At 38.0% G+C, this 18,008-nt stretch overlaps 1 protein-coding gene and 1 pseudogene across 1 annotated transcript in view; one reads left to right on the top strand and one right to left on the bottom strand.

The window, feature by feature from the left end:
- The window catches only part of ACE2 (angiotensin converting enzyme 2), a 45,405-nt gene that overhangs the window by 9,105 nt on the left and 18,292 nt on the right, over positions 1-18,008 (bottom strand). The window contains exons 7-14 of the mRNA XM_090263972.1: positions 16,661-16,758; positions 14,062-14,231; positions 7,982-8,208; positions 5,539-5,683; positions 3,142-3,240; positions 2,296-2,418; positions 1,718-1,890; positions 753-817 (exon numbers count right to left, since the gene is read on the bottom strand). Of these exons, the coding sequence (XP_090120098.1) occupies positions 753-817; positions 1,718-1,890; positions 2,296-2,418; positions 3,142-3,240; positions 5,539-5,683; positions 7,982-8,208; positions 14,062-14,231; positions 16,661-16,758 (1,100 nt within the window). The remainder of the gene's footprint in view (positions 1-752; positions 818-1,717; positions 1,891-2,295; positions 2,419-3,141; positions 3,241-5,538; positions 5,684-7,981; positions 8,209-14,061; positions 14,232-16,660; positions 16,759-18,008) is intronic.
- LOC149991846 (protein DEK pseudogene) lies at positions 9,339-10,508 on the top strand (annotated as a pseudogene).

Genomic DNA, 18,008 nt, shown 5'->3' with positions numbered 1-18,008 from the left:
GGGACCTGGCGTGGCCCACAACCCACGCACATGCCCTGACTGGGAATCAAACTGGCAACCTTTTGGTTTGCAGGCCAGCATTCAACAGACTGAGCCACACCGGCCAAGGCTGATGCCCAACTGTTAATGCCACACCCCCAGAGCAATTAAATCAGGATCTCTGGGTGTGGGACTTAAGCATTAATATTTTTAAAACATCCCATATGACTCCAATGTGCAGCCAGGTTTAAGAAACTGTTCTAAATCAATCTGTATTGTGTATACAAGTGACCTGGGGGCTTTGTTCAAATGCAGGTTCTGATTAGGCAGGTCCTGGGCTGGGGCCTAGGATTCTGCAGTTTAACAAGCTTCCAGGATATAGATGATTGACTAAAACAAAGCAAAGCTCCCTACATTATTACTTCTAAAAACAAATAATCTCTCAAAATATAACTATGTTCTCCTCAAATACAAATAATGGTGCTAAGAGTGAATTGTAAGGGTGGGTATGTGATATTTAAATTTGAATGTTTTCTCATTGGTCTTCAAATACTTTGAAGGTAACAAGGAAAAAGTAGACATAGCCAATCCAATAAGGAATGTGTTACTGAAAACAAACACACAAAAGCCAAAGGCCAGAACCTGGGACTTGTTTGTAGTCCCTAATAGATACATGTGGGCTCTCATCTTTTGGACCACACTGGAATGGGCTTACTATGTCCTAATTAAGGGTCTGCACTGAAAAGTCTTGAATGCCTGTCCAGAATACTCACTGCTTTTTCTCCAAGAGCTGATTTTAGGCTTATCCTCACTTTGATTTGTTGGTCAGGGTCATCATCTGATTAAAGAGAAATCATAGACTGTTGTTAAAAATGACAGATTGACCATATGTGTTTATTTTCTTCCCCTCCGAAGATCCCACTAAAAGAGAGTAAAGGAATTTTTTTTTAATGTATAAATACACTTTTAGAAAATGAGCAGTAATGGAAGAGTGGTAACTGCTTTCTCCAGGGTCGGGAAGCCATGGTCTAATGTGTACACAGAGAGTGCAGACCTCAAAGGTTCCAGAAAATCCTGGAAAGGCTTAGGATTTGGGTACAGCCAGAGGTGGATAGCAGGTACCAACTATTTCAATATATCTATTCTTTTCAGTCTCATCCCTTTGCTGCCTTTCTGGCTTGAATCCACTGCATCTGGGTTCGATGTCTTCTTTCTTGAATTAACTCTTTTTTTCTGGCAATTACTTTCATATTTCTAAACAATTTGTTTATATTGTTGTTTCTTTTAGTTACTTTTAGATATGTGCTTCTCCCTACTTTTCCACATCCTTTTGTCACAAAAAGCCACAAAATAAAAAATATAAAATAGTATATTACTTGGCTCTGCAGACATAGTGACAAAATTATTGATAATTTCTTTACTAAAAGTCATTATTAAGCTTTATTGTCTTTCAAAAGCAGGATTTGAGTACAGTGGGTTGGGAACTCTTATATGCTTTTATTTTAAATATTAGGCTAACAAAATAGAAGGGGGTAGTTTTCCCTGTACATAGTGGGTACTCAAAAGACATTGTTTCTGCCCCAATAAAATGGCGGTTGCCAACATAGCAGTCGGAAGCAGGTTCTACTCAGAGTGAAAACATACTCTATTATATCACAGTCCCATGGGACTAGGGCCAGAGAAGACTAGGGGAAGCAGAAAGGGAGCGATTTGCAATGTGTTCACTCAGTGGACTTACATGGACTCCAGTCAGTGCGCCATCCCACAAAATAATTCTTGTTCTGGTCTTTCAGCCATTCAAGCAAAGGCTTGAAGTAGTTGAGCAGTGGTCCTACATCCATTTTCTCTTGTCCTACAATACTTTTCAATGCAAAGGTCCAGGGTTTCGATTTTCCAAGACTCAGCATTTCGCTACATGAAAAAAAGGGGGTAAGTTCAGGGTCTTTTGAGAGATTTCAGATATACATAATATTTACATGTATGATCTATGGTTTCTCCTCTTTGGCTTTGGTAAGTTTGCTCCTGGCACATAAAATAATGCATGTTACTGAATGTATTCATCCTTCCATCTCTTCTCCCCTCCAATTACTACAAAGAAAACTCTGTAACAATGACATGGAGAAAGGAGGTGGCCTGTCAAGCCACCACATGGTCTATGTTCCTGTGTGACCACAAAGTATAAATTTAATTAGTAGACTAGGACATTATGAGGCCAAAGTTTTTCTTGTTAGAAAAAGAAATCAAATTTAAAGGTAGGCATAGGAATGAGTAATTTTGGATAGTAGTAGAAGTGCAACATTTTGAAACATTTCTTACAGCAGCTTTTTCCCAGCTTCTTTGGAATTTGAAATATCACATGTATGCAGGGGACCTTTATGTTGAGCTATTTGACAAAGGGCTTCTTGAAACTGGAATTGAAAAATGGTCCTTGTGTAATAACTGTAAAAGAGATAAAGAAACAAAAAAAAAAGCAGACTCATGTTTATTACTGTTGTAAAGTCATAAAATGGGGCATATATTTAAATTCTGAGACCCTAGTAATCAAAGACATACTCATCAAACCTCTTTCTCCAAAAATACCCAAACATGAATCCTTATAGACTTATCATAACCTACTTGCATTTCTGTATCAGCTGATAAGGAGGCAATATTATTTTGTTAAATGTTAGCTCATATTTGTATTGTGTGTCACAGATTTATAGGCCTTTCATATAAATGATACCAATCATCCTTACAGCAGGTGAATAATATTATTTCCTCCGTAAAAATAAAGAAATTGAAGCTAGGCAAACTCAAGACCTGGGGCTAATAGGTGAAGAACATAGGTTTTTGCACTTCACATTAAAAATCCTCTATCTATTACAATCATACTGAACTCTGCCAGTAACAAGAAGACAAACAAAAATACTTGTTTGTTTTCTCCCAATGATACTATACATTCCTTGATGGCAGAGGAAAGATCTCATACAATTTTATTTAACACAATAAATTGTGTTGAGTTAAATTGAATGGAAATTGATCATCTGTTTTGAGGTTTTGGGGGGGAAGGTGGGTAAAGATAGAGAAATTATAGTCATCACTTCATAGATCCCTATTTCTCTACCATTAGCACAGCTATCCACAAACCCTACAATTTAAACAGTAAGAAGAAATTGTAATTACCGAATGAATGAGTAATCATTAGCAACATGGAACAGAGATGCAGGATCACAGTATGTTTCATCATGGGGCACAGGTTCCACCACCCCAACTATGTCTCGCCTTTGGGAAGAAAAGAAGATACATTAGCTGTGGGTCACTCACCATGAAAAGGGACAGTTGGGTGCAGTTAGTGCCATTTCATCAGCCAATGGTATTTATACTAGAATTGGTTGTCAGGTGAAATAGAAACAGTGCCAAAAATTACAGACTACAGACCATTATATGGTTATCGCGTCCTTTTTTAATTCAGCCAGAGTATACCTTTGGAAAACAACTGTCTTTAAAACAAGGATTCAATAAAGTGCATTGCATGGCCAAAAAGGTACAGTGAAAGTCCTAATAATTCCTCTCTCGCACCTGGCAAACAGTTTCTGTGCTCCTGGCACACAGAATTTTGTACGATTGAAATCTTACTTATTCTTCAAGGCTAGCTCAAACGTCCCCTTCTGCGAGGACTGCCCCTGCTCCCACCCACCTGCCAACACAATGAACCTCTCCAGCTCCCATAGCCTTCTCTAGCTGCACCTCCTTTGCCATTTCTCTCTCCATTTTATAATTATTCATGTACATCTCCTTCTTCCCTTGTAGACTGGAGCTCCTGGAGGACAGGGCTGTGTCCTGGTCATCTCTATAGTTCCAGTGTCAAACATGGTGTCTAATGCTAAGGAAAAATGTCATGTGTATTTGTTGAATGAACGGAGTAATTAATGCATTAATGAACCATCTTAAGGGTCTGCTTCCATGTACCTTTAGGAATAAACTAAAAGAGATAAAAATGATTCATTTAGAAAAAGGCAGGGCCCTCATGCATTTGGCATTGTATAAACTTAATAAATTTGTGCTATATGATTGTGGGATCATTACAGACACAATTTTAGTAATACTCAGACACTAGAAATTTCAAGTAGGATTTATGTCAACAAAGACAATCTTGGCAAAAAAAAATATGGGGCTGAATGTTACATAGGTAGATCTTCACTACAAAAAAAAAAAAATAAGAAAAAGAAAAAATCTTGACAGGAGTTTGACTAATAGATGGTGGGGAAAAGATTTCCCTTCCTTCTTCCCTCTCTCCCTCCCTTCCTTCCTTCCTTCTTCCCTCTCTCCCTCCCTCCCTTCCTTCCTTCCTTCCCTCTCTCCCTCCCTCCCTTCCTTCCTTCCTTCCTTCTTCCCTCTCTCCCTCCCTCCCTTCCTTCCTTCCTTCTTCCCTCTCTCCCTCCCTCCCTTCCTTCCTTCCTTCCTTCTTCCCTCCCTTCCTTCCTTCCTTCTTTCCTTCCTTCCTTCCTTCCTTCCTTCCTTCCTTCCTTCCTTCCTTCCTTTCTTCCTTCCTTGCTTCCTTCTTTTCTTCACTGCCTCCTTCCTTTTTTCCTGTATTCTTTTGTGATCTTTCATCTAAAACCCATTGATTTCACATCCACATATGTCAGGCACTGTCCAAGGCACTTGGAAGACAATGACGAACAATGTAGTGCTGAAACTATTGAAAGGGATCATTATCTGTTGCTCAAACATACCAAGCTCTCTCTAGCTCTCTGTTCCCCTGTACATATACCTGGCTAACTCCCACACCTTTCTCAGAGCTCAACTTGGTTGCCTTTCCTGATCTGATCCATCACATTGGGCCTTGGCTCTCCCCTTGGCTGTTCATGGACCCTCAGTCCCCCCTATAACAACACAATATGTTCTTTGAAGTCAAGGACAACATCTGAAATTATCAGCATTGGATCCCCAGGGCTTTGCCTTAAGTGTGGAATCAATAGGGTTTTTTTTTTTGTTTGTTTGTTTAAAAGAATAAATAGAATGAATAAATCGATGAGTTCCTAAATAATATCATAGTTTAATGGGGGACCAAACACTCGGGAAGACAGAGTGTGAGAAGTTTTGTCACGTGACCCTGCTTGGATTGGGGGCAAGGCCAAAAAATGTTATCTGAGGAGATGACAACCAAATAAAGACTTAAAAAATGGAAGGGTTTAATGTGCGGTGGCAGTGGTGATGTGTGTTATGTCTGGTGACGGCATTTCCCTAGCCTAAATGCACTTCTCTCTCTTTTCCACATAGCCCCACCTCAGCAGATCTCAAGACAGCTGCTGAACTCTGAGTTATTCTTACCATAATTAATTTTCTGAGAACCCCAACCCCAGTTGTTTTAGATTGGGTTATCACAGAAGCAGAATTTAAGACAAGGTCCTGAGAAATGACCCCAGGAAACATTGGCAAAGCACTGAGGAAGTGAGACAGGAAAAGAAAAGCAGCTCTTAAAAGATGTGTTATCAAGCAAGATACCAGTCAATCGCTTTTAAATAAACAGCAAACTCATGAGAAAATGTTTCGGTGATTGCATATTCATTGACTTACTTCATCTCCCACCACTTTTTCATCCACTGCTCTTTTGGAATTTCACCCTTAAAGACCAGCCACCTCCACTTTTCTAACATGTAAGTGAATGGTAGAGTTCCAACAATATTAAGTGCTTGTTTGAGTAGGAAGTTTATCTCTGTTTCTGAAAGTAAAATGGAAAAGGATAAATATTAAAATGAGGATGATAGATATTTTGTATTGTATAATTTCCTAATCCCAAAATATTCCTCAAAATATACTTACTATAAGCATGATTTCATGAGAAATATTGACAGTTGACATAGAAATATGTATATATTCATTTTCTCAGCTAAGAGATTTGAAGTAGAATGAAGTCTTAGAACAGTTAAAATCAATCCACAGGTAACTTCTAATCCTTCCTTGAATATCTCTTGTCAGAGCTTACTAAAAGTATTTTATTGGCCTGCGAGCCAAGTGTCGCTGGTTCAGGGCACATGACTAGGTTGCACGTCAGGCCCCCAGTTGGGGGCGCAAGTGAGAGGCAACCACACAGTGATGTTTCTCTCCCTCTCTTTCTAAAAATAAATAAATAAACAAACAAATAAATAAATAAATTATTTTTTTAAGTATTTTATCTGCTTTCACAGTCATACTGTTTATTTTTGAAAGTTCCATAAACGCAGTGACTGGTAATGTTTCATTCAAGACTGTATACCTAGCGTCGTATCTGCCACATGATACCCTCTGTATCTTTGTTCAATAAACAAATAAAAAACAAATGTGGCCAAAAGCAAGCAAACAACATAGTAAAACAAACAAACAAACAAACAAACAAAAAAGAACCTCCCTAGAGGAAACCATTTACTGGATAATCAGAAGTACAATGTGCTTTAAATGTACTGACACCTTCCTTACCAGAGTTTAAAATGCTTTAAGAAATTATAGTATTTCATTTATTCCTTACTAGTGATGTAAAAAGGCAGTAGAGCTCACTCCAGTGTACAAATGAAGCTCACTGAAATGTAAGCAGTGATATTATCTACTTGGCATACCATTCTATCTCTAGTGTCTAGAAATCTGTCTTGCACATAGTACGTGATTAATAAATATTTTTGGAAGAAAAAAGGGAAAGAAAGAAGGAGGGAGGTTGGGAAGAAAGAAAGAATGAAGGATCTTATTAACATGTACTATTCAGGGGCAGAGTCAAGAAAAGAAGAGGAGTTTTTCAAACCAGTGGTTTCACCAACCATGTTAAGTACTGTGTTTGTGATTCAACCACATTTTCTTGCTGTCAAGGAATTTTTTTTTTAATGATAAAATAATTGTATATTAATTGGCTTGATAATGATGTTTTAAAATTAATAAACAAGTGTAGTTATTGTGAACTCCCTTCTCATTGTTTCTTTCTTCATAGGAGGATGCAGCTATTCATCTATTACCCACTGGGTCTGCTTACAGTAACTTTACACTGACCTACTCCCAGGCTCTGTGAGATCAGTAAGGTCTGGAGCCAGAAATCAAAGCAAAGTGAATTGCCCACACAAGAACTGAGCTCATGACCCTGACCTCATTGACCAAAACTTCTAGCCAGCAGAGCTGATGTTTATGTCCCAAATAACTAAAATGAGAGAACAGAAATACTCAAAGGAGAACATATTGAGCTCTTAGTGTCCTTTTACAAGGAAGAATCAAAAGCCATGGTATCCTCACTGAAGAATCTAGAACTTGTGAACATTTGTCATGTTCTATCAAGTCTAAGCCATCCAAAGAGAAACAGGTTACCTCAGGCAAAGATGCTGAAAAATAGCATTGATCTGAGGGGATGTTACAAGGGCAAATTCATGCCTCTGCTGGATGAACAAAACGTTTTAGTCCCTTCCAATCTCGATATTTTACCCCCCCCCGCCCCGTTCTTTTAGAACTCCCAAATTTCAAGTTACCCTTTACTTTGCATAATATTGTGGGTAAAGCTTTAGATTAGGGCCCTGGTTCTGGTTTGGCCATATTGCTTTTTGACCTTGGGCTGATCCCTTTCCCTCTCATCTTCACTTTGCTTCCTCTGCAAAATGCTTTTTCGAATCTGTTCCCTCTAGCATTTTGGGAAGTTTTTTACCTAGAACCAAAGGAATCTAGTCAGAATTCTGACACTAAAAATTAGCTAGGTGACCTTGGATAAGCCATTTCACTTCTGTGGGCCTGTTTAAGCATCATTTTAAAAAATCTCCCACTAGATGTTTCTTAGAGTCCCAACATCATTCATTCAGTTACCTCTCTTATGTCCTTTTCACAGATACTGTACAAAACTACAAATTGGCATGTCATAATAAATGCTTAATTGTTTTACCTGTAGCAATTCCCAGTTACCCATAAATACCTTTATGTGGCAAAAATCAAATATATCCTATGCATGATAATAAATACTTTTACCCACATCAGACTAAAGAATTTCTGAAACAAGCCATGAAAAAAATGTCTGTACCATTGTCTTCACGGAAATCAGGTGGCAGAAGACCCAGGTCTTTCAAATGCTTAGGTGTAGCTGCAGAAAGTGAGATGATTTCCCCAACAGCTTCATGGAACCCTTCGTTAGCTCCATTTCTTAGTAAGTAGGGTTGTTTGGCATATGCCATGTAATACTGGATGTGTCCCATCTCATGATGGGCTGTCAGCAAGTCCTCCATTGTCACCTTTGTGCACATCTTGATCCTGCACATAAATGGACAAGGTTAAAATGAATTTCAGTTGATCATCACAGCAGGGTTGTATGAGATTTTGGTAGCATCAATCATCTTTCCAACATTCATTCACCAATGAATTTTGAGGACCTACCTTTTAGGTCCTAGAAACTATATTAGGTGCTCAATATAAAGTGATGGGCAGAGTCGAATCCTTTTCTCCTGCTCACAGACCGACAGAAAGAAATATAACTAGAATCCTCTACTACAAAAGCTCGGAGATAAGTACTCTATAAATGATCAGTAGGCATGGCTTTGGGCATAACAACGAGTGAATGCAGGCACAGTCTCCTAGAAGCACCAAGAAAGGCATAACTGAGAATGCAATGAGCAATCTGGACCTTGCTCAACATGCAGAAATTTGCCAGGTAGAGGGCAGGGAGGGACAAGAGATTTACGTTCCTGGAGGTGCTCAGTGATAAAGACTTAAGAAAAGAATGTGCTAGTCGAGACACTGTGAGCAGTTTAGTATAGCCAGAAGAGAGAAGTAGGAGGAAGAGGGGCTGGAAATTGACAGTCGGGACTCATTAGCCTGTAACTCAGGCAGTGGATGTGGTGGTCCGTGAAGCAGGTATAGGTAGAATGGCAAGAAAATAGGGACAAAAATGAAGGTCTAGGAGGTCCCAGTGTGTACAGAGTTGGGAGACGAAGTTGGTTCAAGGGAGATGGAGAGAGAAATCAAAGAAGTCCAGAAGAGGATGACAATGCAGAGGCCAACGAAAAATAGCATTTCAAAGACCACTTGTAAATGTTATTTAATGCTGCCACGGCCCAATGAAATAAGGGCTGCATCTGGCAGTTAGGTAGCGGTCTTTCTTAACTTGGCAAGAACAATTTCATTCAGGTGACTATACGGGGCTATATTTCAGTAGGTTCCCAAAATGAGTTTTCCTACCACTCTGATCATGTCATCTCCCTGATAAATACCCTTTGGACTCCCCATTGCTTAAGAATAAATTCAGGGGAGCAGAGAGCGCGGCGTGAGCGTCACACCAGACAGCGTCCCACAAGCCTTCTCTTCCTCGCCCGCTGCAGCTTTCGGGACCCTCCTTGCGGCCCGGAGCGCCAGGCCCAGGGTGGCGGGGGCCAGCGGTCTACAGCATGTCCTCTTCGGGCCCTGTTACGGAGGGAGAGGGAACCCCTGACCAGCCTGTGTCCAAGAAAGAACCCAAAATTCCCGGCCCAAGAGAGGAAAGTGAGGATGAGGACGATGAGAGACATGAGGAGGAGGACAAAGAAAAGGAAAAGAGTCTCATCGAGGAAGGCAAGAGGGAAAAGAAAAAAAGTTGAGAGCTTGACAATGCAAGTCTCTTCTTTACAAAGAGAGCCATTTACAATTGCACAAGGAAAGGGGCAGAAACTTTATGAAATCGAAAGGATACATTTCTTTCTGAGTAAGAAGAAAATCGATGAACTTAGAAATCTACATAAACTACTTTACCACAGACCAGGCACAATGTCCTCATTAAAGAAGAATGTGGGTCAGTTCAGTGGCTTTCCATTTGAAAAAGGAAGTATCGAATATAAAAAGAAGGAAGAAATGTTGAAAAAAATTAGAAAGGCCTGCTGAAAAGCATCTGTGAGGGTCTTGGTTTGGAGAGATCAGGTGTAAATAGAGAGCTGGTGAAGATGATCTTGAATTTCTTAATGCATCCAAAGCCTTCTGGCAAACCATTGCCAAAATCTAAAAAGACTTCTAGCAAAGGCAACAAAAAGGAATGGAACAGTTCTGGAATGGCAAGGAGAGCAAAGCAAACCAAATGTCCTGAAATTCTGTCAGATGAGTCTAGCAGTGATGAAAATGAAAAGAAAAACAAGGAGGAGCCTTCAGAGGATGAAGATAAAGAAAGTGAAGAGGAGCCACCAAAAAAGGCATCTAAAAGAGAAAAATCTAAACAAAAAGCCACTTCTAAAAGTAAAAAATCTGTAAAGAATGCTAATGTGAAAAAGGCAGATATCAGCACTACCAAGAAGAATCAAAACAGGTCTAAAAAAGAAAGTGAATCTGCGAATAGTTGAGATGAAACTTTAATTAAAAAACTGAAGAAACCTCCTACAGACGAAGAGTTAAAGGAAACAGTAAAGAAATTATTGGCCAGTGCTAACTTGGAGGAAGTTACAATGAAGCAGATTTGCAAAAAGGTACATGAAAATTACGCTGCTTATGATTTAACAGAAAGAAAAGTGTTCATAAAAACAACTGTGAAAGAGCTAACTCTTGAGATAAGAGGACTGAAACAGATGACTTGTTCCATGGATTTAAAGATCTGATTTATACCATTATACCAGCAAGGAGAATGTATTTCCTTTTATAAATCCTTGTAACCATTGTGTCGATAGAATTTTCTGCGTTTTTATCTTGTCTTACGTAAATTTGAGTTTGCCGTTTTAAATTGAATTTCTATGCAGTTTTTAGTTTAAAATTTTGCATGGCAGTAATTGTTCCTTGCTTTTATAGTTGTATTTTGTACATTTTGGATTCCTTTATATAAGGCTCATAGATTCTTGAACTGTTTTAGTTTTCAGTGTAGTTAATAATAGCTTAAGACATACTTTTAATCAATTAGAACAGAAACTATTGTAACTGGCATTTATACATGCAGAGACCAGTGCAGTATTTAGTATATAAAATATTTTGAATAAAACACATCTCTCAGTGTAAAAACTCAGTAACAGTGTATTCATCATATTAAGAATATACAAGCTTCAGCTGTCAAGATGACTAAATTGGAACTTTTCTCCTACATGTATATATATATATATGTCCATTTGCCAGCATGACAAAAGTAACAGATGTTATTTTTATATTTTCAAAAACAAATTTGTTGTATATACATTTTTTTGAATTTCTTTTGTGCAGATCAATTTTTAAACACTAGTTGGGTATCTTTACAGTTATAAATTGTGAAGTGTCAGTGCTCAGCCAGATGGTATCACAGCTGTAAAAGTCAATTTAGTGAAGGAAGAGTTCTCTGCTTTGCCTTGAAAATGTCATCAACTTGTAGTTTTAGTGTTGACTCTGCAACCGTGTCTATAGATATATTTTGTATTAAGGATAGACCAAAATCAAAACTCCCAAGAATTTGAGAAATGGTGAGATTAAGTACAAGAACATTTGGCTCATAATAAATGACCGATTTTTATTAACTGCTTTTGCCCATATAAAATCCTGGTAATCACAGGACACCTGGACCTTTATAATTATGACAAAAAGTACCAAGTGTAATACCAGAAGATAATGTGTAGGCAGTAGTGGATATCTCTGACAAAGTATTTCTCATTAGTGATAACAGACTTGTTTTTACATTAAAGAAATTTAATGTATTTGTGGAATTAGAGCTATTGTTTTTTTTGGCTAATCAGGATTCTAGGTGATCAACATGTGAACCATACCTGAATAAAACTAATTTGTCTTTTAAATTGACTCAGTTTATTAAATAAGTTCTGAATTTTAAAGTAAAACATGCTCCTTATGAGAGAATTAGGTCTTTGACAAACCAATTGAGTGTTTAAAATAAAAATATCTTTGCATCATAGACAGAAATATGTTGACTGTAAAAATATGCTGACTGTTAACAGGTATTTTCAGTTTTGACTTGTTTCTTGATAAAGTTGTTAAAAGACATTAAAAAAGGTAAACTTAATACAAATGAGTGGAATAAACTAAATGAGACATAAAAAAAAAAGAATAAATTCAATCCCTTTTACATACCCCAATATGGCCTGCTTTTCCAACTTGGTCTTTCTCCATTCTCTTTTGAAACAATTGTAAGAATAGCTACTATATATGTAATGTCTACTGTATGTAAGATCCTGTGCTTGAATCTTACACATATTTATTTTTAAGCCTCACTCGGTACTGAAGTCAGTAAACTATGACCTACAGCTAACCACCTATTTTGATAAATAAGGATTTATTGGCACACAGCCACACACCTTTGCTTATGTGTTTTCTAGGGCTATTTTCATGCCATAAAAGTATAGCTAAATAGTTGCAACAGACACCTGCGAAGCCTAAACTTATTGGGTTGGCCAAAAAGTTCATTTTCATTTTCAGCAATAACTTTATTGACTTGGATATTTTGAGTATGTTGGCTGTCTCCCGCTATTGGCTTCTAGTGGGAAGAGGCCAGAGGTGCTGCTAAACATCTTCCAGTGCATGAGACAGCCCCACAGCAAAGAATTATTTGGCCAAAATGTCAATAGTGCCAAGAAACTTCACAAATCACTTTTGACATCTTCAATCAGTCACAGCATCTTCTCCATACACAGCACAAATATATTCTTGTGTGTGAAGTTGCACTTTCACCTTTCTGGGAATAATAGGCCGAAAATCGTGCGTATTTTTTTCCATCTTCAATATTAAAATGGCTGCCCCAAACTTTGTCAATTTTGGAGATTTTTTTTTAAATGCATGCTGATATGACAGCTCTCACAATACAATCTAACAAAATTGTTTCAACTGAAGTTAAAGACAACTAAGCCCAACTAGAGCCATCGTAAAGAAAAAAAGTAAAGGACTTTTTGGCCAACCAATATTTACTATCTGATCATTACAGAAAAGGATTGCCAACTGCTACCCTAGCGGATGGTGCTGGAGTCCTGCCCAGATCTACTTTACCAGGCAGATTCACCCATCTCCCAGTTGCCTGAGGCATAGCCCTTAAAGGCCAATAGCTGCTTCCTTCTTCACTGTCTTTGGCTCAATGTGAGGTGTGTCAACCAGGAGGTCATGTCCCCCTGACTCAGGCAGTACACAGGCAATGACTGACTACTCTGGGGGTACATTTTAGTGCACTGTGTACAACTTGTCTCAAGGTGTGACCAACTCTGGTACAAATCTTGCTACAGAGAGCCCTGTGGGATGAGGCTGAGGCAAGACTCCAGCTGAGACCACATCCTTACTTAAATCTTCCACCCGCCCCTTTCTGCTTCCCCCACTCCCCTTTGCCTGAGAGCTATCCCTCTTTGCAGCACTTGTAAAGAATCTTCATCTCAAGCTAGGGAATCCAACCTAAGACCCTCACAAACCTGCAACCTGAGAATTACTATTCCACTTTATAGATAAGGAAACTGAAGCCCAGGAAGGTTAAATACCTTGCCCAAGGTTGCCTAGTCATTAAGTGGCACCTGGAATTTGAAAGCCTGTGCCCATTAAGCCCTACCACATAGAACCTTCTTCACAGACCTCTTTTCTAGCCTAATTTGCTGACTGTGGGACATAAGACCAGGTCCTTCCTCTGGGCATTTAGTCCTGCTATTCTCCCAGCCTGGTGTACTCCTCCCAGCTCTGTCTGCCTGAATGCTTCTTGCCTTTCAAATTCCGTTCAAATGCCACCTGAAAAAGCCCTGTCTGAGACGATCCACTATTCCAGATGTGGTCAGTTCTCTTCCAATTCCTCCACTGAGTGTTTTGTATTTCTCTTATGACATGTACCAGTTTCTTCTACCCCAGCTTATTTATCCACCTGTCCTGTCTCACTCACATGGAGGGGAAGATCAATGCCTGATTCACACATCCATCTCACACAAATCTTAGCACCAAGGCTTTCCTAACGGGGGCACCACCATACCTATACAACTCTAATGGGTGCATATTATTTCAAATGAGGCAACTTGTCTAAAGGTTCAAGTTAGGGCCTGCCAACAATCCCCCTTTTGTGGGAAAGCCCAGATATGCTCTCATGGACTCCCAGCCTTCGTTAAAGGGAAGTTCATTCATCTCTTCTGTGCTCACAGAAGCAGAGAAGGAATCCAAAATTCCTTCCGTTTCCTTCCCCCATTGACTCCCATTTTAGTACCAGCTGTGAATCAGCCTTGCTACCTGAAGTCGTTCTTCCCCAGGTCCCAAGCGGTGGGATGGCAGACCACTTCCCGGCCGTCGTCTGGCTGAGTTAGCATGGAGTTATCCCAGAATCCTTGAGTCATATTAGAAAGGCCAATAGACATGAAGAACTTCTCAGCCTCCTTGAATATCCTCTCTGCATCCCAGGACTGGAAAAACAAAAGAACAGCATTTAATTCTAGCATTAAAACGGCATTCTCTCTGTGGGATATGTACATAGACATAGCCTTCCTGGACGGCAATTGGACAACTTATAGGGACAGTCTTCAAAGTATTTATATTCTTTGCCTCGGTAGTGCTGTCTCTAGGGAACTAAGCTAGGAACTTCTCAGAAATTAGACCAAAGAACGAAATTTAAAATAATTTTTGTATGTTATTATTTTTAATTAAAATATATTTGACATATACCATTGTGTAAGTTTAAGGTGTATACCATGTAAAATTAGTTTTAATAAGAAAAAGTGGAAACAATCACTAGAATGGTTAAATAAATAATGATGACTGTGAAATGGAAAATGTAATAAAGTAGCAGGTGACAAGCAGAATGTGTAAACCACTTATATAGCATATAATCTTAATGAGGACGTGCATGAAATATTCACAGACTGGGTAACATTATGGGTTTTTTGTCTTTATTATTTACATTCCAAGTATAAACATAAACAATGACCACATTGCTAAAAGCTATTTAACACAAGCCACCAATTATTGATTGAGCTCCTTCAAGAAATGAGGCCCTGATATTAGACTCAGTGGAACCAAAAAGGCCTACATGTGACCCAGTAGCCTATGTGTACCTGGGCCTTGACTTCATAGTCAGTATGGGAATCTAAACTTCAGAATATTCTGGAAGTGGAGAGGGGCAATAGTAGATGTTTCCCATCCAGCAAACTCTTCTGGGAGCCAGTGTCCCTGGAGTTGACATTTCTTTGGAGATAAGGCCTATATCAGGCAAACTAAGTTTGTGTAACCAGCAGATACTTCATGAATCATTTCTAGTAACACATAAAACGTCCTCTGATCTTGAAGACCAGTTGGGTCTGGTTTTTCTCCTATGTCAGCACTGGGGAATATGAAACAGGATATGACACTTTGGTTTTTTAAAACTGTTAACCTATAAAAGTTTAATGTCAGGAAATATTGGTATTAATGAGTATGCCATTCTTGAACAGAATGTATGTATACCAAAACAGTATAGATTTGTAAGAACAGTTAACATCTGTTAAATAAAGAATGAATGAATAAAAAACCGCACTGGAAATATTAGGAGTTCTGAGTTCAAATCTTTGTAAATATTGACTGTCTTTGTGACTTTGGTGAGTTGTTTACCTGAGCCTCAGTTTTCTCACCTACAACACGGAACTATCACAATACCTGTCCTGATAGTCTCACAGGTGTACTGTAGAGATAACATTAGGGGATATGGCGGGTATAAAAATATCGGAGATAGGCTAAGGGGGGAGATATAAAGATGGGCCCCTGCTGCTGCTCAACTACAAAATGGGGTCAGAACAGCTGCAGGAGTCTGGAGGCCCTTACAACCTCATGTTTTTATTCAGTTGTGGATTTTTCCCAGGAATATGTTATGTACGTGAAGATGTTCATTGCATTGCTGCTTACAGATTTAAAACCGTTAACAGGCAAAAAAGTCCAGCAATACCTAAAATGTAAAGTAAATTGTGATGCAACTATCTGAAGAAATTGTATACAGCCAATAGAAGTATGACTGTGAATTCTACCCAGAAATGTAGACTATTATCTGAATTTTAAAGTATATAATTATAATTTTATAACTTTTATAAAACTATATAATTACGTAAAGTATATAATGATGATTGATTTCATCAATGGAAGGGAACACAAAGAATTTAGACAATTATACCAAGATGGCAACAGAAAGGTAATTTATAAATTATTTTAAAGACTCTTATAATATTTTTAACAATAAGGCATGGATACATGGGACAGACTGACAGTTGTCAGAGGGGAGGGGAAAGGAGGTACTGAATGAAAGAAGGGAAAGAGATGAGCCAAAGAATATCTGTACATAATCCATAAGCATAGACAGGTGATGGCCAGAGGAAAGAGGGAGTGGAGACCTGGTGGAGACTGGGCAAGGGGGAGATGGAGACATCTATAACAGTGCTAACAATAAAGTTAAAATTTAAAAAATTAAACACAATAACAATTTTTAAATATGCAAAAATCTTCTACTGATATTCTTTTTTCACCATTCATAGAGATTACTGACTGATTACTTAGTAAGGACTAACTTTGGAAAGAGTGTGGCCAACCAGTTGATAATTCCACATCTTACTACTTAATGGAAAACTCAGCTCACCTCCATTTTTTAAATCTCTCAGTAAGATCAATACCCTATCTGTTATTCAAGGTACTTGATGTCATTGACATTGTAAACCACTTTTCCATGAAGAGATAGCTACATAGAAATAAATTTAAATTAGCGTGAAATTTTTACTTATATGATTTCATATACGACAGATGGGAAAAGAAAGATGGCCTATAAAGAAACAAAGTTGAGGACTTAGATTTGGTTTTCAAGGTCTGTTCTTCCTACCTGGTTAACCATTGCAGCAGTGACATCTATGTTTGGTTTCTCTCCAAAGGGGACTGTCAGATCATAGAGATTTGTCCAAAATCTACCCCACATATCACCTATTAAAAAAAAACATTTTGTTAATACATGACTAAGACAGCAGAAGTATATACCTGATATTTATATAATACATAAGGAGAGACTGGTAAACAAGCCACATAGTAGTCTAGATTTAACCTAGTTTCTGTACTTCCTTTTCATTTTCTTTTTCTCTTATTTAAATTTTTCAATACTCCCTTCTCTTCCTATCTCCTCTAAAAGTTTAAAATGGCAGACTATGTGGTTAGGCAAAACTTATTAGAGAATCATCCCAGTGTCTCCCTTTTAAAATTAAAGTTCAAAGACACAATTTATTAAATATATGGAACATAATAGCTACTATAGATTAGAAACATATTCATATAATCCATCATCCAAGGGACAAAATACTATAGACTATTGGTAATCCCTAATGTTGGATTCAAGAGAGACCATATAGGATCATCATTCAGGAATCTCTACTAACTAGTGACTAATTTTCACACCTATTACTCTAACACAGTAGTACACTTAACTGGGTAATTTTTAAACATCTCAAATAAATGTTAAATTGAATTTCAAGGCAAGAGACCCTAAAAGGCAAGATGGATCTAGAAAAAGTCAATCTAATAGCAGGACCAAAGAAATTGGGGAACATAACTACATAAAGAATACTCCAATGAACTCATGTTTTAAAGAAAAATATATTCACTGTAGGAATATGTGGTATGTGACATTGGGCTGAAATATAGTCCACATGTAAAAGACGAAAAGGGACCCAACAAACAGTATGGTGTGGCTTCCAAAAGCCAAATGTAAATGAATGTAGTGTCTAGAACAAAGGAAACCATAGTACCATTTTTAGTCTATCTTGGTCAAACCTCATCTGGAATAACTGTTCAGTTTTGACCATGACATTTGAAGACGGACATCAACAAAACATAGCTTGTCCAAAGAAGAACAATTAGAAAAGTGACATTTTAAAGAATGGTTAAAAATTTGAGTAGGATATTTAACTTAAAATAAGAATATGGTGTATACATGATGATAACAATAATACTCACTAAAATATATTAAATACATATTCTTGTGCCAGGTATTATGTTATGTCTTCTATGATGGTTATTTACAAATATCTGGAAGGCCATCTTATAAAAGAAGACTGGATATACCCAGATAACATCTTAACATAGAATTAGGTATAATGAATGGAAGGCTTTAGAGGGGTGTTGATTCAGTTCCACACAAGGTAGAAATTTCTTATAATTAGTGCCATGAGGCAATAGAATAG

The sequence above is a fragment of the Furipterus horrens genome, unplaced genomic scaffold (assembly GCF_987537825.1).
Source record: "Furipterus horrens unplaced genomic scaffold, mFurHor1.1.pri manual_scaffold_17, whole genome shotgun sequence".
NCBI lineage: Eukaryota > Metazoa > Chordata > Mammalia > Chiroptera > Furipteridae > Furipterus > Furipterus horrens.
Note: the sequence above shows the minus strand (reverse complement) of the source record. Positions and strands in the feature narration are given on the sequence as shown.